General features: G+C 50.5%; 2 protein-coding genes across 3 annotated transcripts in view; one reads left to right on the top strand and one right to left on the bottom strand.

Moving 5' to 3' along the window:
* Positions 1-1,167: 1,167 nt before the first annotated feature.
* On the bottom strand, positions 1,168-4,730 carry MRPL14 (mitochondrial ribosomal protein L14). The gene is made up of 3 exons (XM_056357172.1): positions 4,625-4,730; positions 4,354-4,447; positions 1,168-1,827 (listed from the first exon to the last, which is right to left on the bottom strand). Exons 1-3 carry the CDS (start codon positions 4,713-4,715, stop codon positions 1,461-1,463), a joined length of 552 nt encoding a protein of 183 aa, XP_056213147.1. The 5' UTR covers positions 4,716-4,730; the 3' UTR covers positions 1,168-1,460.
* Positions 4,731-11,867: 7,137 nt separating this feature from the next.
* Positions 11,868-26,275, top strand: part of TMEM63B (transmembrane protein 63B) — a 48,898-nt gene continuing 34,490 nt past the window's right edge. For both annotated transcript variants that reach the window (XM_056357171.1, XM_056357170.1), the window contains exon 1: positions 11,868-12,019. The gene's annotated coding sequence lies outside the window, so the exon portion shown is untranslated. The remainder of the gene's footprint in view (positions 12,020-26,275) is intronic.

Genomic DNA, 26,275 nt, shown 5'->3' with positions numbered 1-26,275 from the left:
AACAAGGATCATGCTGCTAGCAGCAGCTGATTCTGCTTTCCCACAGAACTGGGTAGCACATAGGCTTGGGCCCCTCCAGTTCACCAGGAAGCTTCACTATGTGGGACAGTGCTATTAAATGTTGAGACCGAATTTAAATTTGAAGTATCATCTTATCTACGTTACCTGGAGTAATGGAGTACAAGGGGATCCAGGGCTCACCTCTTCCATGGGCAAGGTGAATTCCACAGTGGGGAGCATGGGGCAGATAACACGTCAGGGTTAACTGGTTAAAAATGTGGAACAGCTCAGCACTTCGGTCTTCAGACCTTCACATAGGGACAGCAATGCATGGCCAAGGTAAAGAGCTTTCCCAGCACAACAGGGAGGGGAGGTGAAAGGACAAGGTACAGCCAGCCGCCACTGCCACCAGACCTGTGCCATCGGCTGAAGGGCCTGAAGCTGGCCAGACTCCCGCTGGCTGCATCCCCCGCACCCTCTTCCCCAGCTTCCCCAGCGCAGCTATTTCTAGGAGCACTCTGCCCCAATGACCCTTTACTTGCCACGAGCACCAAGTTTCTCTTCTCAGCTCCATATAAAGGCAGTTGTTTGGCTCCTGGATCACAGCTGGCCCTGAAATCAATACAGTAGCATTTGCCCACTACTGTGCCAAGCTTAGGAAGCTGGACAACAGCCAGTCTCGCCAACAAACATCACGTCTGAAACAGTCCCGAAAAGCAGTCCAGAAGGAAGCTTCTTTCTCTGGACCGTTACATCTGAACCCAGCCTTTGCATACTCAGAGAACACGATTTCCTGAGGTTGGTCAGGTGGAGAGCATACACTGCACCTCAAACCTACCCCATTCACCTCCCCTTCCTACCTCTTTTTCCCCCTTCTCTGGCATACCCTCTTCAACCACACACCAGTGAAGTTGAAGGCCATCATGCTCTCCCAATTCTGACTCCTCCTAAAGACTTTTCTTAGGTAAAAATGTAAAAACTTAATCCTTCTATTGAATGTGCCCAAGGCACCAATAACTCATTGTCTCTCTCTCCTACTCCATTACATGTGAATCTGTTTTGCAGACCCCAGTGTCATTGGGCCAGGGACTGTGCTTTGTCTCTTGCTCCTGAGGAACTGGAAAAGGCAGAAGTAGGGAAAAGAGAGCATAAGTGGTACAAAACAAGAAGGGTTTTCATGTTCTCATTTTAATGATGAGAGACAAAATTAACACCACCGTAGCAGTAAGAGCAAAGGACCATTTCCCAAACACACTGCAGTTGTTCTGTGAAATAAACCAACCTCCTTTTGGAGAAAAACAAGGTATTTCAACATAGAAATTAGTTGATTCTAACTCTTAAATGGGAAGAGAGACTCTTGATGAACCTCAATTTTTTCACATTTCACCATTTTCTAGGACCATGGAACAGATACTGTATGAAAGGATATAAACAGGATTGCCGGAGACCTTTCTTAGCTTTCACACAAAGTTGCGGGCAATGGCCAACACTTTGGAGACCTTTCCTTCTCTCTGTCGCAGGATACAGGGTATTGGTGTTTTTATTCTAGTCCCTATTGGATTTCCGTTGTCTTCTATCAGTACCACGTTGTTGGAATCAAATCTAGGTGTCATGGTGGGGCCAGGCATCTTGTGCCCTACAATTAAAGCCTTCTTCTTTTCTCCTTTGATAGCCAGAAGGATTGTATCTCCTACTTTGCCAACTCCGGTCTTGTTATACACGTGGATACATTTTGGTGGCCTGTGGTACGGCGTGTTCCCCAAGGCACTGTTGTCCACCACTCGCACGCGGGTGAGTTTCTGTATTGCTCGGCATGCTCCAGTGATACTAGCAAAAGACAGGAAAGAATGAGAGATAGATCCCCTCAATAACCCTTGGGGAGCAAGGGCAAACCCAGCACAGGAACTTGCCATTACACAAACCACTTGGAAGTTGTCAGCAACAAATATCTACCATATGGGTGACACACTGACTGCATTCAATGTGCTCTTTGAAAGCCAGATGCTACTCTGGACTTTGCACACTCTTCGCTAAATGTCAAACACAAAACGTTTCTACTTTGAAACTACAAAACTGTTCTACTTTGAAACATGACAAAAAGACGACGTGAAGAGCAGCTTGCATTTACTGGGCTTTTTAGTAACTGCAGGTTATTCCATTAAAGTTTAATTTATAAGTAAAAAAATGTGCTTGCTTCTGCTACAAACAGCCTACAGGAACCTAAGACTCAAGTTGGGCTCTTTCAATCTTGTACACGGTCCCCAGCAATAAGGACTTTTCTGAACTATCTTCTTTTCAGTAAAGTCTATGAGGGTCTCCCATCTTATTCCACCCTCAGCGAAACCTCTGAGGTCCTGCTGTGGCTGTGCTAAGCTGCCACCACCCAGAATCTAACAGATCACCACCTTCCTCATGTGGGAGGAACCCAGAGAGACACCATCTCTTCTGTACCTGTTTGTTCTGTGGGATTGTCAGAAGTAAGAAACAACAAAAATTAACTGTGCAATACTAAGTTGTTAGACCTGAGACTGATTATGTTTGGGAACACCAGGAATAAACAGAAACAATTCAACCTCCCTTACAGAAACGGCTATTCTTTTATCCAGTAAGCTCAAATGCAAGTGATTTGTCACTTCTTTTCAAAGGATGCTCAAACACAGACCATCGGAAAAGCAGGAAGATCCTTTGTACTGCTAAACAACTGCTTTGCAGTATGGCACTAGAAACATGCTGGCCAGACAGCTGCAGGAATGCAAAGCTGGCGTCAGCTGAACTACTCAAATAGACAGCATATGGAGTCAACCTAACTGTCCATTTTGTTTTGCAGAGCAGAAGCATGTACAGTAAATAAAGGCCAATGGGGACCATCAGCCCTTCTTGAAGATGAAGGGCCTGTATTTGCAATGCCACCTAGAAAAGCAAGCCATCTCCTGCTTATCAAACATGGTGTGAATGGACATCAATTGAAGCAGACATCTTTACACACAGTAAGGGAAGGCTGGCTGGGTCAGTCTGCGTTAGTCTAACTGCTCCAGAGGTCGTGCTGACTTTCAAGATTTGTTTCCCACAGCAGAGGCCTACCCCAGCTTTCCCCTACAAGAAGACATCCCTCCTCTCTCTCAGAAAGTCACTCACCTCTGCAAGCAGCCACCCCCTCCTGTCCCATCCCCTGGCAGGGAGGGACTGTGGTATACTACACTCCCTATCCTTTGCCTGCCGGCTGCAGCTGCACAGCAGGGAAGGCAGAAGGGAGGAGGCTGGAAAGGGACAAGAGTATTGTCACAGGAAGGAGAAGGGGGAACCTAGGCAGGACCAAATCCACAACGCAGCAGTACCAAACAACTGTTAAGTGCGATTGCCCAGGTACCACTAGCCAAGAGTAACTGTACAAGGAGGCCTTTTTCTCTCCCCTTGTTTCTTCATTTCTACCAGAATCGTGGAGCAAAACACCACCACATCCAAAGCGGGCCCACCGCAAAGGAAAGGTTTCCCCATTCAGACTGGCGACATCCTGCAGTAGCACTGCACGCCTCTGTGGACTTTGCCTCCCTCTCATTGTCAGTGTATATATATACTTTGTATGTCTACTGGCTGATGCTCTCATGCAGCCCATTTACAGAGAAAGCTGGTAAGACTTAGACACCTCCTCCAGAAGCTCCTGGGAATACCACACAACCTAGCCCTGAGCATTGTCTTAAGCCCCTCTCTAGACCACAGTCATGGGAATGGCTATTCTCATCCTTTAAACTGAAGCCCTGACCCTTCAAAGAGTTACATGCTAGAGATTCCCCACACTTGCACCAAGTGTACTGTGGGATTACGCTCTAAGCTTTGCACAAGGCACTGTAAAATGAGGTCCATGAACTTAAGAAGCTTTAAGTGCCTTGAGCCTGGAACAAGGACCTAAAGAAAAATAACAAAATAGACTCTGTTAAGGTACAAGGAAGTAATTTTTCAGGTTACTTCTGTACTATATAACTGAAATAATGAACTCTGGAATCATTTTAAACATGTAATTGGCTCTGCATCCGCAGGGGCTGGCTGACAATTTTTTGCACTTGGCTGAGAAACACAAGCACTTTCAACTTCTGCTTGCAGGCCCTAGCATTGCCCTCAAAGGCCTAAAAGCCTCCTTACACGCATATGAAAATGCAGAGTTCAGACTGCCAGAGAACTGCGCATGTTTGGGTTCACTTTACAACCCGTGAAGGGACAACTGAGATATCTTTTTAAATTATACTATAATTTTTGTATTACAAATACCATAACTTATGTTGACCTACTTAACAGCATCTCTTCCAATCAGGAAACTCTATCAAGAAAAGAAAAGCAAAAGCAAGATTTGAAAATTACCTGAAATGTCGCTGGATCACTGTACCACTTAGATGGGTTAAGGATAGACCCAATCGTCTATTCAAGAGAGCCATTTGGATTCTGGTAACCCACCCTGCATAAGAAAAAGAGAGAATTATGCTCCGGAAAATGGTCAGAATTTGTTTTGCTTCCTTTGCCTTATGTGAATCACACACTAGAGCCTCAGCACCATTTTAAACACTGCAATCCACAGCACATGGAGTGGTAACAGCATCCACAACACGCTACAAAGCAGATCAACAACCCCTACCTGAATTCAGGAGACAATATAATTCAGATGCATGTACTACAAAGCTGGATTCAGTAGCTTCTTGCACAAAGAGGTAAGGGCTCTTCTGCATGCACGGTGAATTATGTAACAACAAGCAGGTCTGAGAATTTCAGATGTGAATTAGTTTAAAGGCTGCAGTGACCAGTAAAAGCTACCACAGTTACTTGTAAAAGTTACCAATGCTACCTATAAACCAAGCAAAAAGCCAGAAATACTCTGCAGATTGGCATCAGTTTCAAGAAACCATTTGCCAGACAAGAAACAAGACAAAGCACCACTGGTGAGGGCGTGCTCCCTCTCAGCATACACGAGGAGTTCAGCAGCCTGTGTTTAGAGATCAGCATCATACCTCTGCCAAACTCACCGCATTAAGGCTGCCCACAAGAAACAGTTCCCTGTAACTTTACGGTGCTCGCTCAACCCAAACTGAACCACCACCCCAACTGCAGCAGAGCGAGGTTACAAGGGTAACCTCTGAGTTTACCACACCTTCTTCCCTAACTGCATCTACAGCAGTTCCTTAACCTCGTTCTGTCAGACTGATGAGGACCAGCTTGCACACGCCACCTCAAAGACTTATCTGAACCTGGATCACTTTACCAGACATCGGTTATGGAGCAATGACCCAGGCAGCTATGCTGGCAGATCCAAGTGAAGGGAGAAAACAACACTTACTTAGACAGCCAGTCATCCTTCAGGCTGGCTCAGGTAGAGCTAAGGCTTTCCATCTGACTGCAACTACCACTGTGGGACACTGCTTGCTTAGACCGTGGCAGTATAACCAACACATGCTCCGCTTCTCTCCTTTTCTAAAGTAAACAGAAATACACTGACCTCTTATCTCCCGTTGCCAATTCTGATGAGCTTAGGACCTAACTGTAGCGGTACACTGTAAAGCCATTCTCTTATTTTAAAAACAAAGCTGACCTACCTTCTCTAGGGAGAAAAAAGTACCCACAGTGCCTTCCAACAGACAATGCCACAGCTGTTCTTATTACAACCAAGTAACGCCCAGGCTAAATCTTCACTCTCTCTTTTGTTTTTATTTTCCCCCAGTGTGCTTGCTTACTTGGAGATGTATGTAATTTTTAGGATCTGCAGTCGTCCAAGAGAGTAAGCGTTACCCGACAGCAAGATGAGAAGCACCGGAGATGAGCACCACAGCAATTTTGTAGCAGCACTCTCTGAGCAAAGCACAGGATACGTGGTGAACTATCTCATCTGTCGTACAGGCAGGTTTAGAAGAGAACAGCAACAGCCAAAGCTTACGTCTATTTGCTAAACAACGCCACTTTTCAGTAGGGTGGAAGAACTCCAAATGAGTTCAGAGCTTCCCTGCACTGCCCCCTTTCTGAAAGGAGACTCCAAGAAGGCTGTGTTTTTGTCACAGCTCCTTACCTAGCTGTGTGATCCTGATGAAAACAAGGCCCTGCGGTAGTTACAGCGCTGCTGGCAATCAAGATCCAATTACCTGGGCCTTGCTGCTCCTAGGATTTCTAAGCAAGTTCGACTACGTTGCCTTGCTGTAAGCCCACACTCTGCGTTGGCAAGGAGGCCAGCCTGTGTCCTGTTCTGCGCTCAGGTGTACTGTTTCCCTGCGTGAAACTCAAACCCAGTGGGTATTGCTCCTACTTCCTCCAGAATCGCACCAAGGCCTTGGATCCCCCTAGAAAACCTAAACAAGCAGCAGCAGCAAGTTGGCCTCTTTGTCATCTTTGCTGGACACTTTTTGGGGAGTCCAGCCGGCACTGTCATCCTGTCTCTATTCCCCTGGCAGGCACGGTGGCCTCAGTGACAGGAGAGGACAGGCCTGCTCATCCTCACCACTACATAAGACCAATAGGAGAGGTCTGCTGGTTTGTGGCAGGGCAGGCACAGGTGCACACTCTGCCTGCTGTCAGAAGGACAAAAACATCAGGACCAGCATAGCTAGATGTGTTTAAGGTTGCATGTCAGAGTCCTAAAGTGCTGCCTAAACCCTGAACTCACTCCCCACTCCTGAGAGGAGTCATCATTTGTTTCTACCCTATGGCAACAGTGAAGGTTTGAAGTTACAAAACTACCAGCAGAAGCAGCAACAGCATTAAGCACCCAAGAACTGTTTATTTTTCCAGATGACTCAGTAGCCCCTTCTTTCCTAAGAATTATTCCTCGGCACATTAAGATGTGTCACAAGCTAAGAAATTGATTATTTGGTATGAAGCATCCTGTTAAGAACTGAGTAAACAGGGGGGTGCTTCCAATTAGCAGGAAGGTTCAGGGTGGAGGGAAGAGAAGAATGCATCTGTGGCATGGAGTACAGCATTCAAGGGTGCAAGTGGGTTCACAAAGGGTGAATCACATCTTCAGCTATCGTAACATGCCAGCCTCCCTTCCAGAAACAACTAGCCAACAGTTTGGGCCTATCTCCAGGTGCACCTCAACCAGACCCAGTCCCAACTTGCTCCCTCTGTGGCTGTGATCTCCTCTGGCCTCAGTTTTTCCCCTCTGTGGAGTGGCTAATTACTAAACTAAACTCCAAAGGGCACAGAGGCCACTCTTTGTCATGTTGGCTGCTGCCACACAAACGCTCCGAGTTGGTGCCAAAGTTGACGAGTCGCTATAAAGCAATGACAGCCATCAGCCACAGCGCAGCAGGCACCTCTCCCCTTCCCAGTGCCAATGTTGCCTCACACCAGTAGACCTTAAAAAGGCTCAGAGGAGGCTGCGCTTAGCACGGGCATGGGGAACACACGTGACGTAAGTTTGCTTCTGGAGGCAGCTCTCCTCAGGCTGTCAGGTTTCAGTGCTTGGAGGTGTATGGGAAGAGTACCCCCATAATAACCCTCAAGTTATTTCCTGCAGGAAAATCTGCAGGAGCTCCCAGAAGTCTGCTGTTGGTATTGCCCAACTGATACACGAGTGCACCCTGCAATACCCTGGACAGGCAAAACACCAATGCTGCTTAGTACTTAGCCACTAATACACTCCTGACTGAGGAATTATCTTGGAAGGGACTTCTGGAGGTCACCTAGTCCAACCTCCTGCTCAAGCAGGATTAATTTCCAAGTTGTTCATGCTAGGCAAGAGCAGTATTTAGGCAGACACGATCCTAAAATAAAAGGTCCAACACAAAGACAACTATTGATACAATGTCAGCCATGTGTAGCTGCACCAAAGCAGCAATAAAGAACCATGCAGGGAAACCTCTCTCCCAGTTCCTACCCTGCTGCCTGTAAATTCTAGCAGTCTCTCTATCTCATCGCTAGAGAGACTAATTTCTTAAAACTAGAATCATAGAGACGCTTTGCTTCTCTCTGCTCCACACACCTGTTAAAAATTAGCACAGACCTCAGGCAGGGTTTGGAGTAAGATTCCAAAAGGGGGGAGGAGTTTGTTAATCAAATATTCACTAAAACGACCCAATTTCTACTTCACTGAATAAGCCTGAGCATGCAATAACCTGCTGCAGCAAACAGTCCCTTCTCAAGGGTCCTTCAGCCTGACCCCCTTCAATGCAACAGACCGACATCGAATTCCAACAGCACACAACAAAGAAATTCTTCACCAGTTACAAACCTCTGGAAGTTATTTACCCATTGCACCATTTTCAAGTGCCATACCACAGCTACCACCTTCAATGTTTCTCCTTGAGATTAAAGAATTAACTTATATTTATTGCAATCTTGAGAGGTTTTTGAGTGGAGGAATTCTGGAAAATTTCATTCCAGCTAACAGAAGCAGGCCACATACAGTATTTCCATCAAACACGTAAACACATGAGTAGACCACCTCCGGGAGCTGATAAAAAGCAAGGACATCTTCCAGATAAGAACAACAGGATTACATACTCACTTTCAACCAACGTCAGGGCACACAGTACCAAGAAAGGAAGGCCTGTGCCCCCCCTACACACATTTCCATCACCTCCCTTATGCTGGCTCTAGCATTAATGTAAATTAGTCACAGTTTTCAGCTAGGTAAGTTCCCTGATCCAACTCATCCTGCAGGTGCATGAATGCTGGTGCGAGGGAATGTGGCAAAACACAAGACAGGGACTTCTCCTTTCACTGCCAACCCCAACCCAGATTGACACTCTGACAGTATCTCCAGAGAAACACCAGGATATTTGTACAAGAAAAGAATCTCTTTCACTTCAGAAAAAATACTGATGTGCTTCACAAGAATGGTCTGTATTAATCTGCACTATTAACACAGCCGTGGGAGCACTAAAAAAGTCTGTGTCTGAACACTCAAGAGCCCAGTGCAATGGCTCTGACCAAGTGTTTATCAGTGTATACCCTAAAAAACTGTCAAGGTGCCGCTCTTACCGTGCCTGCATCCTAGAGTAAACATACTTTTAAGTAGTGCTGTTACCTAGTAATCCAGTATTACTTTCCTTTTTAATCACAAGTTTCAGAAATGACACCTGCTCCCTGTATTCCCAAGATCTGTAGTTCCACAACCATTCAGCTACTTCTTTTCCCTCTTTCAGCTAGTAACTCATCCACACAAACAGGCCCCAGGAAAAGCCAATGGATGTTACAAAGAAAATGCTGAGGCCTACTACCCAAAGCCTGCTGTCAAACATACAAAATAAAAGAGAAAAATATTCTTCACTTTAATAGTAGTAACCTGACCTGCACAGTCCAACAGTAGGGGCCAACATTCCCTTTATTCTTCTAAGAGACCAAACCAGACATGCTCTAGGCACCACAAAGATTTGAACTGCATCTGTCATCCATCATTAAAATGCAGGAAATAAATCCAAGATACTACATGTGATGCAAATACCTAAACCCCTACTCTGCCACTGCAGGTTTATTTATAGACCGTCTGTCAGGGCGAGCTACAAGAGCCAACTGTGAACTACAGGACTCAATACATTCACAGTTCTCCTCATAAAGGAAACAATGTGATTAAGGGCTTTGTGTACCTTAATGACAGCCAGAAAGGCAAAGGATTCACACAGAGGAATTAAGCCTTTACGAATTCCATTTATGAATAGGATTAGCTACTAAACAGAATATTTATTGATCCAAGTTACCAACAGAAACTCATTACAGGTACGTGTTAACAATTTTGCAGCAAAACACACTAACCTCATTTTCCAGATGACAATCACCGAAGGCAGATAAAAAGAGCCAAGTATCTTTAATGAAAACTTACCTTTGACATTTTACATAACCAGGTTCCAACTCTAAGGCACTTATGGCTCTTACCGTTCTAGTATCTGAGCACCTTAAAACATTCTATATATTTACATTCACAGCACTGTACTAAAACAGGAGGAATTATTCCTAGTGCAGCAGCAGGAAATTAAGCTACAGAGAGGACACCTTCCTGTGCGAGGTCAAAGGAAAGGATGAGCAGAGCAAGCACCCAGAAGGCCTGCGCTGGTATGGTCTGTGGGGCTGGAGGTGGAGCCCAGCAAGGTCCCTCCTTGTCTCTGCCTTCTGGAATTACAGGTGAAAACAGAGAACTGCCCACACTCCCATAACTTAATGCTGCTATAACCTCTCAAATATATCTTTACTACTTCCAAAAAGTGTTGAGGTGTCAGGAACAAGACAATAGGTGGCAAGCCACAAGACCAGATTCTCTTCCCAGCCCTGACCTGGGTGACCGGTGACCAAATACCAACCAACAAGGTGTGATTACAAACCAGATAGCAGTAACCATGCTGAGGGGAGCTGTGGCAGGAAGGACATGAACAAGAAGGAAGAGGAGGGGAGCTGTGGCTCACCCCTTAAAAAAAAGAAGTCAGTAACCACTGACTGGTTGTTCACAGAACAAAGAACAACAGTGACTCCAGGCCTTTCTGATAAAGCTACACCAGAAAAGGATGCCCAATACAGACAGAACTCAGGCTTAAGACAAATGTGACCTGCAAAGGCATACTCATGCCGCAAGGCAGGACAGAGCTACCTGCAGCTTTGCTGCAATAAACCTCACTTCTAACTCAAACACTTCCCTTAACTCAGTTTCTCTCTGTCCAAACTAGACTCTCCCAGGTATGACTGGAGAAACTCTTGAACCAGACAAGTGAGCACAGCTCAAATGAGCATCTGTGTCCTGCTTTTAAAAAAGCTGGATGCCCATCTGCTTTTACTACAAGGAGTAAGACTTTCACGCTCTTAAGAAATCTGTCATCCTGTCTTCCTCCCCAAAATGCCTCTCCTTACTCACTGAATCTCCATAGGTTTTTTGGAGAATAACCAGCAAAGGAAGACTAGCACCCACACTTCCCGAGTCCCCATGACACACACGAGTAAATGCCATGCTTGTCAGGACACAGGAATTTTGGTCTAACTTTGCTGCATGACTGCTCATACCCACACAAGCCTCATCCCGGCAGTACAGCCCCGCATGAATCCTGAAGCAAAGAAATGCTCTGAAGGACACACATGCAGGACTGTCAGACCAGTGCTTTCCTCCTGCCCCCAGGCCAGACTGCTAGGGCAGGGCCGAAGGTCAGTGGGGGCAGAGGGTGCTGCCTGCCAGAGAGGCAAGATGCCACCGGCCACCCCATCTGCAGTGCCCTGTGTGCAAGCGACATGTGGGCTCGAGGCCCTGCACAATCCGGGCTCCGGCTCCCAGCCGCTTTCCCAAGATGCCGTGACCATCTGCCATGCTGCTTCCAGCTCAGTCCCTATGCCGCCTCCAGGCCAGCGTTTTTCACTCTTTTTAGAGCCGCAACACATGCCCAGGGTTCAAACGTTTCAGGCCCCGTGCGCAGAGGACCACTGACGCCTGCAGACGGCTCCCCGTGAGGCACGGGCAGCAGGGCCGGTACCCGGGGAAGGCTGAGAAGGCCGCCCGCGCCCCGAGCAGCTCGGCTGAGAGGCCGGTGCGGGATCGGCGCCGGCTCCGGGGGAACGCCAGCACCCCCGGGAGCGGCCCGGCTCGGCGGCGGGGCCAGGCCGCCCGCAGGCCGCCCGGCCCGCAGGCCGCGGCCGGCCGCGGCCGGCAGGCCCAAGGCCCCACGACGGCGGCACCGCGGCCCAGGGGCGGAGCCGCCCGCTGCCACACGGCTGCCTACACCCGCCGCCCACCTCGCTCCACTGCCCCCCACTCCCGGGACCGCCTCCGCGCCCCCCGCCCGCACAGGGCCCGCACCCCCCGCCGCGCACCTCCGACGGGAAACGCGGACCCTCCGGCCGCAGCGCCCGCGCGCATGCGCAGCCCCGCCGCCGGGCCTCGCCCACCGCTGCGCAGGGCCCCGCCCGCCCGGCCGGTGCCCCGCCCCGAGCGCTGCCGAACGGAGCCGAGCCCACTCGGGCGGTTGCCGCTCGCTCTCTGCGCGGCGCAGCGCAGCACCGCAGCGCCCGGCCCGGCGGGGCGAAGCGGAGCGGAGCGGCAGCCTGGGGGGAGCCAGTCCGCGCCTGACACCGGGTAAGCGAGCCGCCGGTGCTGGGGGCTGCGGCTGGGCACGACGGCCGCGGCTCCTCTGGGCCAGGTGGGCCTGGGGCCGCGGCTCCTTGCCGCCTCAGCGCTTGCCGGGGTGGGGGGCAGCGGCCGGACCTCAGGCCCTCTTGAGGCGGAGCGGGCCGGGCGGCGCGGCCGTCGCGCGGAGCCCGGCAGCGGGGGCGGCCCCGGGCGGGGGGCGCCGCCTGCCATCTTGGGGCGGAGCGGGGGGCGCGCCCGGGTGCGGCGCCCACGGGGCGGCCTGTGCTCCCCGCCGGGGCTGCGTGGGAGCCGGGTGGCTCGGGGCTCCGCGGCCTCTCGCCCGCCTCCCATGTCTGCCGCTGCGCCGGCCCTGGGCCCGGCCGCTGCTGGCTGGTGTGGCTTCTGCACCCCGGGGGTCGCCGGGCCCGCTTCCGCGGGGTGGCACCGGCTCCCGCCTCACCTGCGATCGCCGTCGGCGGTGCTGAGGCTGCTTTTGTTCGTGCTCGGCCTTGGGGAGCCGCCTGTCTGCTTCCCTGCCTCTCCTGCGGGCACGGCGGCGAGCGGCAGGGGAGCGGGAGGGATGTTCCAAGGGTGGGAACAGCAGGCGAATTTCTGATACCGCCCTGCCCGTTGGTCCCTGGAGAACCTGGCGGTCAGATAGGGCTTGTGTCTGTGGTAATGTACCCAAGCAGTCTCTTTCTGCTCTTGTCTTGGTCCCCGGTCCCTCCGAATCGGCAAGCCATGGCTTTTTTCCTCCTGTCCTAGTGTGCCCTGTATGTAGCTACCTGCTGAAGGCATCACGCCAAAAATCTGTGATGTGGCTGCAGTCAGGCTGGTGCCTGTAGCAGGTTTGATAGCTTTCCGCTGGATGGAGACCAGGTGTTCTGAGAATTTGGGATTCTGGGCACCTCCCTCCCTCACCCTTCCCTTGATAGTAGGAGTTGGAAGCAAAAGGCTCATCAGGGCGCGCTCTGCGTGACTAATTTAGTTGTGCATAGTCCACGAGGAGGTCCCTCCTTCCCTCCTGGATTTGTCTGTTTCTGTGGAAGTGTCTGGCTCCATTGTGTCATCCTCTGGAGTAAGCACACATGGAAAGCCACGGGCTGCAGGGCAGGAGCATCCCGTTGGCAGCAGTCACAAAGCCACTGAAGGGTTGCACGGCACAGGTACCTCTTGGATGATTCTGCAGATGCCCCACCCGGGTGTGGGACAAAGCCGTTGCAAGTGCATTGCAGGGACTGGTACCCTTCCCCTCCAAACGCCTGTGCTGTATGGTTCCTAATAGCCTTTTATTCTGTTAATGCTTCTGGGAGAACAGAAAGCCGACCACTCAGCTCATAACCGACTCCAGGAGGACTCAGTTCAAACCAGAAATAGCAAAACATTAAAGACGTTGCTTCTAATGGCTGCAGTTAGCTGGCATCTACCTGGGAAAGGTCTTTTTCATCTCAAGCCTTTTAGTGCTAGGAATACACTGTCTTTACAGGGAGAGAAGTCCTTTCTGCAGTACTCACCTGGATGCTATTGGAGCAAGATAAACATGAAAGAAGATGCCTTTGAGGGGGTTGGGAAGAGACTCTGGTTTGGCTCATGAGTATGTTTTGTTGGACTAAGTTTGCTCTATTTTTGTCTGTTCCTGTCTTCAGTAACCTTGGAAGGAACTGAAGCTACTGTATTTTCTGAGGGTGTCGGTTTTCTTGTCAGCAAGGCATTGCTGTGAGGCTTTGCAGTGCTCCATTTTCTTCTCCTTTGTCCAGAGCGTGGTGCAACTATCCTGAAATGTCCTAAGCCATGAGTTGAGCCAAAAAAAGAAAAATACTGAGTGCTTTGCTTCTTGTTTGTTCTTGGTTTGTTTTCTTTCTGGGCTTGTAAAATATCCTTAGTCATATTTTTTAGCTTTCTTCAGCATTAAAATGGACTAGAACTGGCTTGGGGGGAGTTCTATGATTTTTTTTATGTAAAAAATTTAAAATATCATCATGAAATTGTTTAATTCTGGGAACTAGGACTTTAAGAAAACCCCAGGTAGTGTGAGATTTGCAATAAAAGCCTGAGAGCTGGCAGTGCTGAGGGCCTGCTTTTTGTCTGTTGCTAATTACGCTTTCCTTGAGCCCAGGGTAGCTGGAGTGCCTCGGGTCATGTGGAGCCCTGCAGTGTCCCGCCGGTGGCTTCTCTGCCACCCTCCCCATCCATACCGAGGTGCAACCCCAGTCCGAATGCTTTCTGTAAGCAACCTGTCTCTATCCTGGCAGCCAGGGTGAGGCTATATGCTGGGGACCCAAGGGCTCTGCAGTCGGCACCTCCCACTCCCAGGAAAGGCAGCTGGGAAGCCTGCGCAGCCGTGGGGTGCCTGCTTCGTGCTGGAGGAGGCCCTGGGCATAGTATACTCTGCCCGCACTGTTAATTGCAGACGGTGCTGGTTATGGATCCTGTGGCTGATTTGCATATCAAAGCATCTGAGAGCTCCGCGGTGGGTAAGGATGGGCAAGGATAATAAGGCTTGCTGGATGCTGGGGCCGGATCTTCCCTGGGGCTTTTTATGGTGCATAGATGAAACAAGATGATGGGAATGTTTGGGAAACATGGAGATTGTCTCAGTGTCTTTGAATGACAGTACCGTAAAGGCTTTTTTAATCTAGCAGCAGCTTTCCAGGGGGTGGGAACCAAGGAGAGGGGGAACAATCCTTGGTGACAGTCCCTCAGGCTGCTCCTGCCCTACCTCCTTGTGTCGAGCTGGGCACTGGGCAGCCCCATGCTGCCCTCCAGCAGCCGTCCCCCCTGGCTGATGGCCCCTGCAGTGAGCAGCTGGTGTGCCAGCCCGATGCCTGTTCTCCATGCTGCCTCGCAGAAGGAGGTGGAGGCCTTGCTTGGATAGAGCCTGAAGCATAGGGGCACATTTGCTACCACCTGAACTGGCTCTGCAGGGTACCAGGTCTTGTCTGATGGTGCAGGGTGCATTGGGGGGGGCAGGAGCAGTGGAACCACGAATGGGTCATGGCCTCTGGGATGCTTTGTGAGTCAGAGGAAGGTTTGGTCTCAGCACAGCTGTCTGCTGTTCCTCCTGGCTCTGGAAATGAGCCTTGGGGAGCTCAGAGCTTGCTTGCAGGCTGAGCTGGAAACCAAAATGCAGGTTTCCAGGCAGGAGGGAGGCAGGGATAGAGAAAGGGAGGGGAGTTCCTGTGTTCCTCTGCCGCTTTGATCCTAGCAAGTGTGTTGCTGGTAGTGATGCTCTCTAGCTTTGAAGGACTGTGGCGTGGGACAGCTGGACTCTCTGAAGGTAGCTCTGTGTTCATTGTGAGAGTGCCTGCTGCCTGGAACTGCAGCCCTGAGCCTCTCTTGTGCCCTGAGCTGTTCAGGTTCTTGCTGAGAAGGACTCCTTGTCTTGCCACCCATATGGGGGGTTGGTGTGCACAGAAACTGCCTTGAGCGTGGCCTTCTCAGGAGGTGCCTCTTCACCTGCAGCCCTTGTCCTGTTGGCAGCTCCCTGGCTCGCTTGGGAGTTAGCTGGGGGGCAGACCTGATGCGTTGGCTAGAAAGCTGGTTGAAAGGAGAAGAACAAAAATCAAGGAACAAAGAAACGCGCACGTGTGTGCGCGCTCTGCAACAGAGAGAGGGTGAGATCCATGAAGCTGGTGCCAAGCTTGTAGAGCAAAGAGTTGCAGTATGAAATGGCTTTTCTGTGAGCCTGCAGGCCCGTGGCTGGCACTGCCTTCTCACTTCGTGTCCTTCCAGCGCGGAGCTGGGTGTCTGCCCTCTGCTCCAAATACAGATTAGCTGCAGGAAGCTTCTCTTGCTAAGCGTGAGATGCAGAACGTTTTCCTCCATGCTTCTCTGTGTGGTGCTGGCTGCCCTTCGCAGGGTTCTCTTTGCTTGCATTGTGCGTTCCCTCCACCTGATTGGTAAGCAGTGCTGGAAATTCTTCTGTTCTCCCTGTGGCTCTTTCTTGTTGATACTACTTGCCTGCTGTTCTCCCTCTTCTGCTTTCAAGACCCTTCCTCCCCATCCCTTGTAATGTCAGGTGGCAAAGTGGGCATGCTTCCCCAGTATCCCAGTGCTCCCCTTAAGCCATGCTTTTATAGTGGCTACACAGCTTATATGGTCAAGATGGCATAGCCCACTGCATCCTTTGAGCAAGGTCTCCCGTTCTTGATGTGCTTTGGTCTAATTTTCAATGTCATCAGCTTCTACCCACGTGGTTATTGTGCTGGGAAGAGAGAAGGGTCTTGTTTTATGTGTGCTGTTTTTCCCCATAGAAATTGGCCATTTGTAGTATGGGTCTGACTTAAAGCAAGGTTTTGAAGATTCCTGTTTGTGTTGCCCAATCTGGGAAGGTGTTTGTGGTACTGCATGAAAGAGAGGGGTTGGATCTCTTAAGGGACTCTGTATTCAACAGGTGGCACGTTACACCAGGAGAAAGCAATTGCAGGCAGGATCTGTGTCTGCCTGTTTTTGGTATGTTCTGCAATTGCCTTCCTGAACCACCACAACTGTGCTGCCTCTGAGCAGCAAGAGAAAAAACATCCCTGCCTTTCTTTGGCTGGAAGAGTGGCTGCTGCAGACGTTTCTTGTCTGACTGTTACCTGTCACTCCCTAGAAGGACTGTATGTCCCCAGGGCTACTCCTGTGAGTCCCTGTGTTGGGTGTGCTCATCTCCTCTGCACCCCTGTAATTCTGTGTGTGGAGCGGTTGCTTGCTTTGACACCCCCTTCCCTTTCCCCTAGGGTTGTTACTGCTGGTTTCCATGCAGGTCTGCTCCTGGCTCAGCGCAGAGCATGGCCCTGCAGACAGACAGCTGCCACCGGTGGTGTGACCTCTGGCTCTGTCACACCAACAAGGAGGCCATGTGGTGTTGTGCTCTCTCCTGTTGACCTGCATGGGAGAGCGGCTCTGACAGGCTCCCTTAGAGCATCCAGCTGTCTCCTGACGTGTTGCTGACACACTCACGAGGAGGGTGATAGTCTTATCTTTCTAAGCGCAATTTCTTACAAGAGTGCATTTAGTAGGACAGTTGTGTGTTGGCCTGGTCCTGCTTTTGCTAATTAAATGGTGGCCTTTAGTGGGCTGTGTCTCGGGTCCTTTCAGAGCCAGGGGATGGGACGATCTTGGCATGATCATGTACTTAGAAGAAACTCAGGTGGAAGCAGGCCTTGTCTCCTGCTTGAAACAATTATTAACACCTAATGTCTTCTGCTTGGAGGTCAGAGAGCCTGGCAGTGACGCAGACAGAGGAGGGTCTCTGCAGCAGACATTAGGATAATTTGATCCAAGGATGATCTTAAAAAGGATTCATCCTCAACTCCCTGTGCATATGGTCTAGACTCCCTTTGTGTGAAACCATTGGACGCTGGAGGCTCTCAGGTGATGGTGGTAGAGCTGATGTCTTCTCCAGAATGGCAGCATGCACAAGTTGGTGACTTGGTTTTGCTGGGCTCTTGTCTATGCTTGAGGCACAAACCTGGAAATTAATTACTGTCCATCAGCTGGGCTGTGGTAGCCAGCCAGGGGCTTGCTACTACAGAACACAGAAAAGGCAGCTTGAGTTGGCATGACCTGCAAAGTTACAAATCTGGGAGGAAGGAACTGAATTTGTGGTGGATGTGAAACTCGGTGTGAACTCCCAGCTAGGGCAGAAGGAGCTGGTGCAGCTACTGGATAGAAGAAGGAATTGGCTCCTGGCTGTGTGGAAAAGAACAAATAAAATGTGACAGTAAGAACTGTCTTCACCTTGCAAAGGAGGTCAGGAGTGATGAGGTACTTAAAGGAGTTAATTTTAAAAAGTAAATCCAAGCACCAGTCAGAACAGGTGACAAGAGTATTTAGGTAAATTAGATGTGACCATGTGGGAAAAGCCTTATAAAATTTCCCCTGAAAGTACTTAAATAGCAGACTAAGACAACTTCTGCATGGTGAGCAGCCACCTTGGAGAACATCTGGTAAAGAGAGAACCCAAGCTCTGACCCCTTGAAATACAGGGAGAAAGAATGGGACTACAACCAGCCTGTCTAAATAATCTGGAATAAACAATTAAGCAGTTAGTGTTTATCTTGTTAAGAAGGTGGGAGAATATGCTGATTAAAAATCCACCAGTGTGCACTTATCTGGAACGTACCACATCAAGCCTGTGAATGCCCTTGCCTGAAAGGATGTCTTGCCTAGTGGCTCAGCGGGGGTGGTGGATGTAATAGATCTTAAGTCAGTCTTTGTTACCGACCCAAGCGTCAGCCTCATAAACAAATGGGGAAGGGGTAGGAGATAAGCATCCCTCAGATGGACCCACAACCAGTTGAAAAGCTGTACTCGAAAGGGTTCCTATCTGATAAGAAGACCATGGCTAGGCAGGGCAAGGGAAAATGTTGATACTAGTTTCAGAGTTCCAGAGTAGGATGAGTTAGTGCTCTGCTGGGGGAGGAGAAAAGCCCAAGGTGAGCCTTGTGCCAGGCTGTATGAGGAGCAATGCCTCTAAAGCGCAGGAAGCAATTAGAGCTCTTGACATGGATGAGGTGTTGCTGAAGGACCAAGCTCAGATGTAGATGCCACCCTTGGAGGAGGACGTGCGCAAACAAGAGGGTATCCAGGAAAGCAACAGAAATTATTAAGGTCTTTAGAAATATTGTGTGGGAAGAAGGATGAGATGAACTAGGACTGTGTAGCCTGAGGAAGAAAAGACAGAAGAGAGAACTTCATGGTCTTTTAAGTATGTAGAGCAATGTACTTCTCTAGAAGGCTGTAGTTGTAATGAAGACGAGGCAGGAAGCCACTCGGCTGTAATGAGGGAGTTCAGACTTCATGGTTTTCTGTAGTATCAATTGAGATGGTGAAGCAGAAGAGGAGGCTGTCTTGAAGTTTTTTATGTTTTTGGGTCTGGGTGTGTGTGTGTGGTGGTTCTAAAACAAATTAGCCAAAAGTCTGTAGATATGGATGAGTCGCAGCTGGCTGTGCCTCAAGCAGAGAATCTCACCGGATGACCAGAGGCCCCTTCAAGCTTGGCTCCTTGTGAAACATTTGATACCTGGAAAGGCAGCAGTGAGTAGCTCTAGGAATGAGATTTTACTGCTGTAGGAGGTGGTGGGGAGACTGGTAATAAAATATGCTGTCGGTGCTCAGAAAAGGATGCAGATGAATCGAAGAGAATGCAGGAAAGTTACAAGATAATCTAAGAGCTGGAGAGAAAGCTTTATGCTGAGAAACATAAGAAGATCAATCTGTTTGTCTAATCAAGGAAAAGATTAAGGTGAGGCTTCGTTATCCTGCATAAGCATAACATACCTTATGACTGTGTATCATTAGCTTGCTAGGGTAGAAGTGCCAGGCCATGACGAGTGGCAAGAAGAACCCATGGTGAGATGCTGGGGCTGTAGTCACCTTCAGAGCTGTGCAGCCAGCTCTGCCTTCTCCACAAGCAAAGTGGAGGTCCCCATATTTGCTTGTTGCCAGTTTCTTTGTTCACCCCTGTTCTCTGGGTTTCAAAGTTGCCCTTGTTCATTGCTTCTGCCTCGGTGTCTTAAGTCCTTTCCTTAAGAGTCCTCTACCTTATGAGGAGGCATCTCCAGTAAAAGAAAGCAGTAGCCTGACCCCAGCTAATATAGGGTGGTGCCCTGATAAGCCTATGCCCACTCTCTGAATGTGCCTCTGAAATTGTTCCCTGCCTCTCCTTGCCCCCAGCCTGTCATCTGCCTCTGCGTGATCTATAGCATCCCTTCACCAGTGGCACACTGCTTCTTGGCCAAACAGCTACTTGCAAGCAGCCAGCATCTACCATCTCTCCAAACTCAGCACCCTGGCTGGTGAAAATGATGAATGAAACCAAACGTCACCTCTGGTTCCTGCCAGCCTGCAGTCCAGTGCTCTGTCAGTTATAGCTGCTGGTTTATTTAGGGTCTTTATGCCTGTTTTCAGTCCATGAGGTGATGTTTCTGCCTTAGCCTGATGAACAAACCTTGAGAGAGAGATTGGGTGAGAAGTCGCAGCAGATGGTTTGCTAAAATCTTGCTACATCCACAACTTCCCTTTCACCCACTAACGCTGTAATGCTGTTAAAAATAAAGATGATCCAGTGTGCCTCACAGGATGTATCCCTTGTAAATCCCTGCTGCCTAATGCTCCTGGAATCTCACGCTCTCATGTCTTCGTGTTTTATTATCGCCTAGGGTAGGAGGGGAATTTCAAAGCTAGTAGATAGCTCCTGACAATGGTTGCGAGTCAGGGAAGAGCAAATGCTTTGATATGCTTTAAGGGAGAAAGGGGAAAACCCCCAGTGTTTCACTCCCTTATTATTTTTTTTTTTCTCTCAAGCTTTGTTCCATTTGATGGGGGCAGAGCTTTGGTAAGCATTTGTGTCTTCCTCTGGGTAGCAGAGTGCTCCTGGGTGGAACAGCCCAAGTTGCTTCAGAAGAGTCCTGTGGAATAGCAGCTATAGCTCAGCTCCCCTCTGGTAGATACGGGGTGAGGGGCATACCTCATGAGAACATGGTATGGTGGCAGTATTTGAGCACGGTCTGGGCCATGTCTGTAGAGCGCATTAGGTGCCTCCTTCAAAACACCTCCAGCTTTTCTGTCCTGCTTGATGTGTAGGATTACCTGTTTTGATTGCTCTGCTGATACATTGTTTTGGCAAAAATGCTCTGGCTTCTCAGTCTGGTTTTATTCCACCACCTCAAAACACCAAGAAGCAGTTTTGCCAGTATAACTGCACCTCCATGAGCAGTCTTATGCCTGTAGAGACATGTTGATCGCTTGGGTCTTTACCTCTGTGTCTGACACAGCTGTGCTCACAGATGTCTCTGGGGTTGGCTAGGTGTGAAAGAGCAAATAGTGCTTTAGCTGGAGCTCAGAAATCTAGGGGAGAGAAGAGATGGGCCAATCAAAGTAGAGGTGGTGTACAGTTTTAATGAGCCTGTTTTCAAAATACATGGGAGTGACTGATGTGCTGGAGGTGAGTGGCTGGTAAATAGAGAACAAAGCAGATTTTGGACAGCTTGGGGAGAGGGGGCTTTGCTATTTGGACAGTGGCACATATGCTGTCTCTTGTTTGCGCTGCATTTCTTGGAGCAGGAAAAGGGACTTTTAAACCCATTCAGTGAAGGCAGACTCCAGCCCATCCAAGCCATGGTGCAGGTAGAGCTGTGTGTTGTGACTGACTTGGGGTGTGGACTGGAAACTCCCAGCCTAGTCCTGAGATGCAGTCCCAGCCACTGCAGAGTGATGAGCCTGTCTGGCCCACAGCAAGGGTGCCTGTCTGCTCATCCCTCTACTCCCCTCCCTTATCCTGGATGTTTCCAGCCTGTCAGTCATCCTGGTAGACCTCTAAGTTGTCTCCCAGCCCACCCCAGCATCTCAACAGCATCCCTTGACTTCCAAATGTTATTGATTGCAAAGCCTGCCCTTCCTGCCAACCCCTCCTTGCAGACCTGGCTCTGGAGGCTCCAAGCGAAGCTCTGGGGTAACACCCTCTCCTCCTACCCGAGCTGCCTTGGCTTGGCTGCCTTGTTATTCCTGCTCTGCCTTCTTGCTTTAGATGTCTGTGCATTTTCGTGCCCCGTTTTGCCTGCAGGAGCCTCATGCCAGTCGGATTTTGGGATCAATGAGGGTTTGAGACTTGAACGTGGTAGGAGGGAGGTGATTTGGCACTGGCTTTCTTGTTCTTTTGTTGTTGTTACTGTTATTATTATCTGCCTCTACTTCTTCTTAAAGCATGTGCATTGGGGATGGTGGGACAAGAACTTCTGCCCCATCCCTTGGTAACCCAGCAGGCAAGAAGGTCCAGGAGGAGGCAGCCCTGCTGGCGCATTCTTCTGCCACCTGCCATGCTGGGGGAGGATTATCCCACTCCTTCCCCAGTGCTGTGGTACCAAGACAAATACCAAAGGGAACAGCTGAGATATAGTTTCTGTGCTCCTATTCCAGTGACTGTGGATGCTGGGGCAGAAGAATAACAGACCATAGAAAGTTGTCAGGCATATGTGCTGTCCCTTTTGGGACCCCCTCCCAGGGCTGGGGTTTAACCTGGTCATAATGTAAACCTGAAGTCTTCTCCAGGTAGAAAAGAACTAAAGGAGAAAAGGTGACAGTGGAGACACTGTGGCAGGTAGTAGGAAGTGACATGTAGGAGCCCCAAGAGGCACAGAACTAAGAGCTTGTAGATGGGGAATGGCAGCTGGGACATCCAAGCTGAGTACCCTGCAGCACTACTGTTCCTTGCAGGTACCCAAAGATGAAGGTGGACACTGCTTGCAGACAGGAGAGGCTATGCTGGGGCTGGCAGGGGCGTCCTGTGCCTCAGGCCATGAGTGGATGGGAAGTGTTTTGTTCCTTCTTTCTCACTCTGAGACAAACTTGCTCTTCAGTGGCACTACCCCCTCCCTCGAGGGCAGGGAGTGTTACCTGGTCCTGAAGAGCCTAAGCGTTGACCTTGGGTGGGAGATTAAACAGTTGGTGGCAAAACTTCATAAGGTGCGCTGTTGCCTGCCTGGGCATCTCCCTGGCTGCTTGGAGATGACCTGAGCTGGCAGAGGTGGCATGAAGCTTGTGCTCTTGCAGTTGCCCCAGCAAACAGCTGGGAAACCATTCAAAAACATTTTTAGTTTTAATCCTGTAGCTGGTGACACTCGAGCAGGGACGGGAAAGGTGTTGCTCACCCAGGAGAGGAGTAATCCAAAAGCCTGGGCAGAGGAAGGGGCAGCAGGGCAGTGACAGCCCCCAGCCACTTTCCTGGACCTTACCAATGGGAACGAAGGACCATGGCTCCAGAATGTGCTCTTCTCTCTTAGTAACTCAACAGGGGTTTCAGCTGACTGTGGGTGGGGGTGTAAACAGCAAGAAATACTTGTGTGCTGCTGGGATGTCTAATCTGGAAAGTGGAGTGTCTTTCTAATGCCTGTGAGTTAACTATGTGATCTCCCTGGGAGGGGCTGTATGTGATTCCAAGGGACAGAAGCAGTGGCATGGGTCATACCAGCGGCATGCCTGTGGTCATGCAGCTGGTTGGAGTGGGATGCAGAGCAGAACCAGGCTGTCCTGCGTTGTGAGTCCACGCTGTTTCACTGCTGCTCTCTAAAACAGTGTGCTGATACCTCGCCCTGTGACTTGGGGTAGCGGGGATGCCGAAGGCAAGCTGGATGCGTGGTTGTGAGTGGCAGGGAGTGAGTCAGCACAGGGGGGCGGGTGAATTGGTGCTGGCAGGAGTAGGTGGGCTGGGGCATGGGTGGGGATGTCCAGGAGCTGCAATGTGGACATGTGGGAAGCTAGCAGAGTGGGGGCCCAGCAGTGGGTGCTGAGGTGAGTCAGGAGGATGAAGAGAGTGAAGGATCACCCTGGACATGGGCAGTGCTGCTGGTGCCTCCACCTTTGCAAGTGCAGGAGCCTGCACCCCCACTGAATCTGTGGCTTGTTGGTGGGGAGAAGCCATGCTGAAGGGATGGTATGTGAGGGTGAGCTGAGTGGATGGCTTATAGCCACAACTCATCGTGCAGCTGACCGGCAGTTCCTGGCCCCTATGTGTCATGATGTCCTGTGTTCCTGCAGCTAGGGCAGTGTGCTCCAGGCATGCTGCTGGACTCAAAGCCTTAGTTGAATATGCAACAACCCCCAGCTGAGGCTTTATGTTAAAGCCCCCAACACCAGCCCTCCCAGTGCCTGTTAGGAAAGGTTAAAAACTTGGAAATCGATCCAGCTTCTTAATGTGTATGTGCATCCTCATCAGCCCGTTTGGGGCTGGTAAGTGCAGTAGCATAGGAGATGGAGCTGGGAAATGACAGAGGGGAGCAGAGCCAGGAGGTCCATTACCAGTTTGGTCGGGCGGAAGAGGTGTTGGCTATTTGAAGGCAGGAAAGTAGTAACTTTCCTGAAGACAGAGAAGAAAATGTGAGGCTCTAAAAATGAGCCTGGCGTTGGGAGATGGCTGGATGCAGCCAGGAGGGAAGAATGGAAAATGTGGTAGTGGCTCTGGGAGGAGCCAGGGGCTGGCACCGGTTGTTTCGCCTGGATGGGCTTCAAGACTCTGATCTGCCACCATATGGGTGTGCAGTTCAATAACATCACACGGGATCTGTTTCCAGCCACCCAGGAGGGAGTATAGCTTGGACACCAAAGGAAGTCTGCAAAATTTAAGGAGCCCTAGGAAGTACTTATTTCTTGCCTTCTGTTGCTCAGGTGCATATTCCTGGACAGTATCCTGAATGTGAAACAATTGCCATGGGAGCCTGGGGTTGTAATTCCTCTCCTCCCACTACCTAACTTTGACACCCATAGCAAACTTTGTTGTGCTTATCTCTGCCCAGTGCTGAAGGCTGGTGTCATTGGTACCTCAGCAGTCAGATGTCCTTGCTTTATGCAGCCCTGCAAATCTAACTCTTCCCAGGGGCGCTGAGTAAATGCAGCGGGCAGAGTGACCATCCAGAGTATGGAGGCTGGGCAAGGGAAAGCAGTGGGGGCTGCCTTCCCACTCATCTGCCAGAGGGCTGCTGGCTGGCAGGATTGTGTTCCCCCAGAGGCAGGCACTGCCTGAAGAAGTCTTGTCAGAGCATTGTAGCAACCAGCAGCCCTCCACTGAGCTGCTGGAAGAGGGCCCTAGGAGCTGTCAGGAAGTTTTTGGAGACCTTATGTTAAATCTGTTCTTCAACACCTGGCAGCACTTGGGTGCTTCCTGAGCCTGGAGCAGGCTGCAGGGGGATGTTGGCATACTCCTGTGTGCTGGGTCTGATCTCATCCTTTCACAGCAAGATCTTCCCAGAGCTTAAGGGTCTGATGTAAAAAAATGCTGAGCGTGCCTCAAGTTTGCTTGCATTGGTGAGAGAGCTGCGGGTGATCAGCCATGCCGCAGCCCTAAGTAACCCTTCCACAGTCCTCTCCTCTTCCCATGACAGGAGAAGGGTCCCTTGCTCATGCTCCCTTGACTCATCTCATCCTCCGCTTCCAATGAGAGTGTACTTGGTGTTGGTAAACAGCATGTTATAAATAGGCAACTGATGCTATATTGGGAGGAATTTTCTCGGCTGGTGAGCACAGGCGTAGTGGGACCTGGGCCTGGAAGCTGTGAGCTCGGCTGGCAGACATGCAGAGGTACTGGTGACCCTTGTCAAGGGGCTGTTATGGGCATGGCTGGAGGGAAGCTTCCTGAGCAACAGCTCTGTACATCTGGCCCTGGGAAGCCATCCACAACCTCCCACCCCTACCGACACATGGATGGAGGGCATTGGAGGGGAGCCTTGAAAGCAGCTAGGATTCAGGAGGAAGGAGGGGGATGCACATGGCTGTATTAGGCTGCAGTTGTCCCTGAGGGGCTGCAGGTGTTTCATGTAAGGACAGAGATACTGCAGCTGGCAGCAGTGTGCTAAAACTTGGGACTTGGTAGCTGTCGGCTTCCTCCCATTGAGATGGTCCCTGATTCAGGAGACTGTATGTAGCCAGATCCAAGTGAGACTCTGAAGATGAGCAGAGGAATGCCCTGGGCTGCTTTGCAGTGCTCACTGGTGTGCTGGGTAGAAGGCACCAAGCAAAGGATCTCTTTGATCGCTGCCCAGTCATACATGCACGTCCCTACCCCTGTGGTGCTTGGAGAGCAAGCACTGACCCTAAAGCACTGCTGGGGCTGTGGATTTCTGATGAGCTGCAGTAAATGAGTCAGCCCCCAGCTACGTGTGAGATGTGGAGCCCAGCACAGCTGCATGCAGCAGGGTTGGTCTCGGAGGTCCCAGCATTGACCCTGACAGGATGTGTCCCCCTGCCACAAGACCTGGCAGCCATGCCTGGTGGCTGGCACTGCAGCCTCAGCAGAGGCCTGATTTCTGTATGTGGGGATTCCTCAGAGGCTTTGACCAAGTTGCCAGCTGGGTGGCCTAAGTGGAGGGCAGTGTGCCAGGGGTGAAATTCCAGCCTCCCTGTTCCCTTACTGGGCTGCGGCAGGATTGTCTCTGGTGTAAACAGGCAGGTAGGGTGGCAGCAGCAGCAGGGCTGGCCACCCAGGAGGAGAGGCTGGAGGAGGTGCTGCTCTCCTGCATCCCTGTACTTTCCTATTTCAGGCCCTGGAGGAGCTAAGTGTGGCTGCCAGGTTTGCCCTTGGAGCAGCCAGGGACCTTCCCACCTGGAGGCTATCCTGGAAGGTGTGCTGCCAGCCCCGGCAGTGTAGGGTGGAGAGGGGATGTCCCCACTGCAAGCAGCCGTGATTCAAGGAGCTGTGAGTTGGTGTGCCTGGGATATATCTCCTAGGGTGATGTTTAGGCAGGGGACTGCTAACTTTGTGGCCTTCTGCCTTATCAAACAGGAGGG

Source organism: Falco biarmicus, chromosome 12, assembly GCF_023638135.1.
Source record: "Falco biarmicus isolate bFalBia1 chromosome 12, bFalBia1.pri, whole genome shotgun sequence".
NCBI lineage: Eukaryota > Metazoa > Chordata > Aves > Falconiformes > Falconidae > Falco > Falco biarmicus.
Note: the sequence above shows the minus strand (reverse complement) of the source record. Positions and strands in the feature narration are given on the sequence as shown.

Coding starts and splice junctions, on each gene's coding strand:
- MRPL14 (XM_056357172.1), bottom strand. CDS start 4,715: ATGCAGAAGAGCCCTTACCTCTTTGTGCAAGAAGCTACTGAATCCAGC. Junction 4,448..4,624: donor ATATTGTCTCCTGAATTCAG/GTAGGGGTTGTT, acceptor TTTCTTATGCAG/GGTGGGTTACCAGAATCCAA. Junction 1,828..4,353: donor GTGATCCAGCGACATTTCAG/GTAATTTTCAAA, acceptor GTCTTTTGCTAG/TATCACTGGAGCATGCCGAG.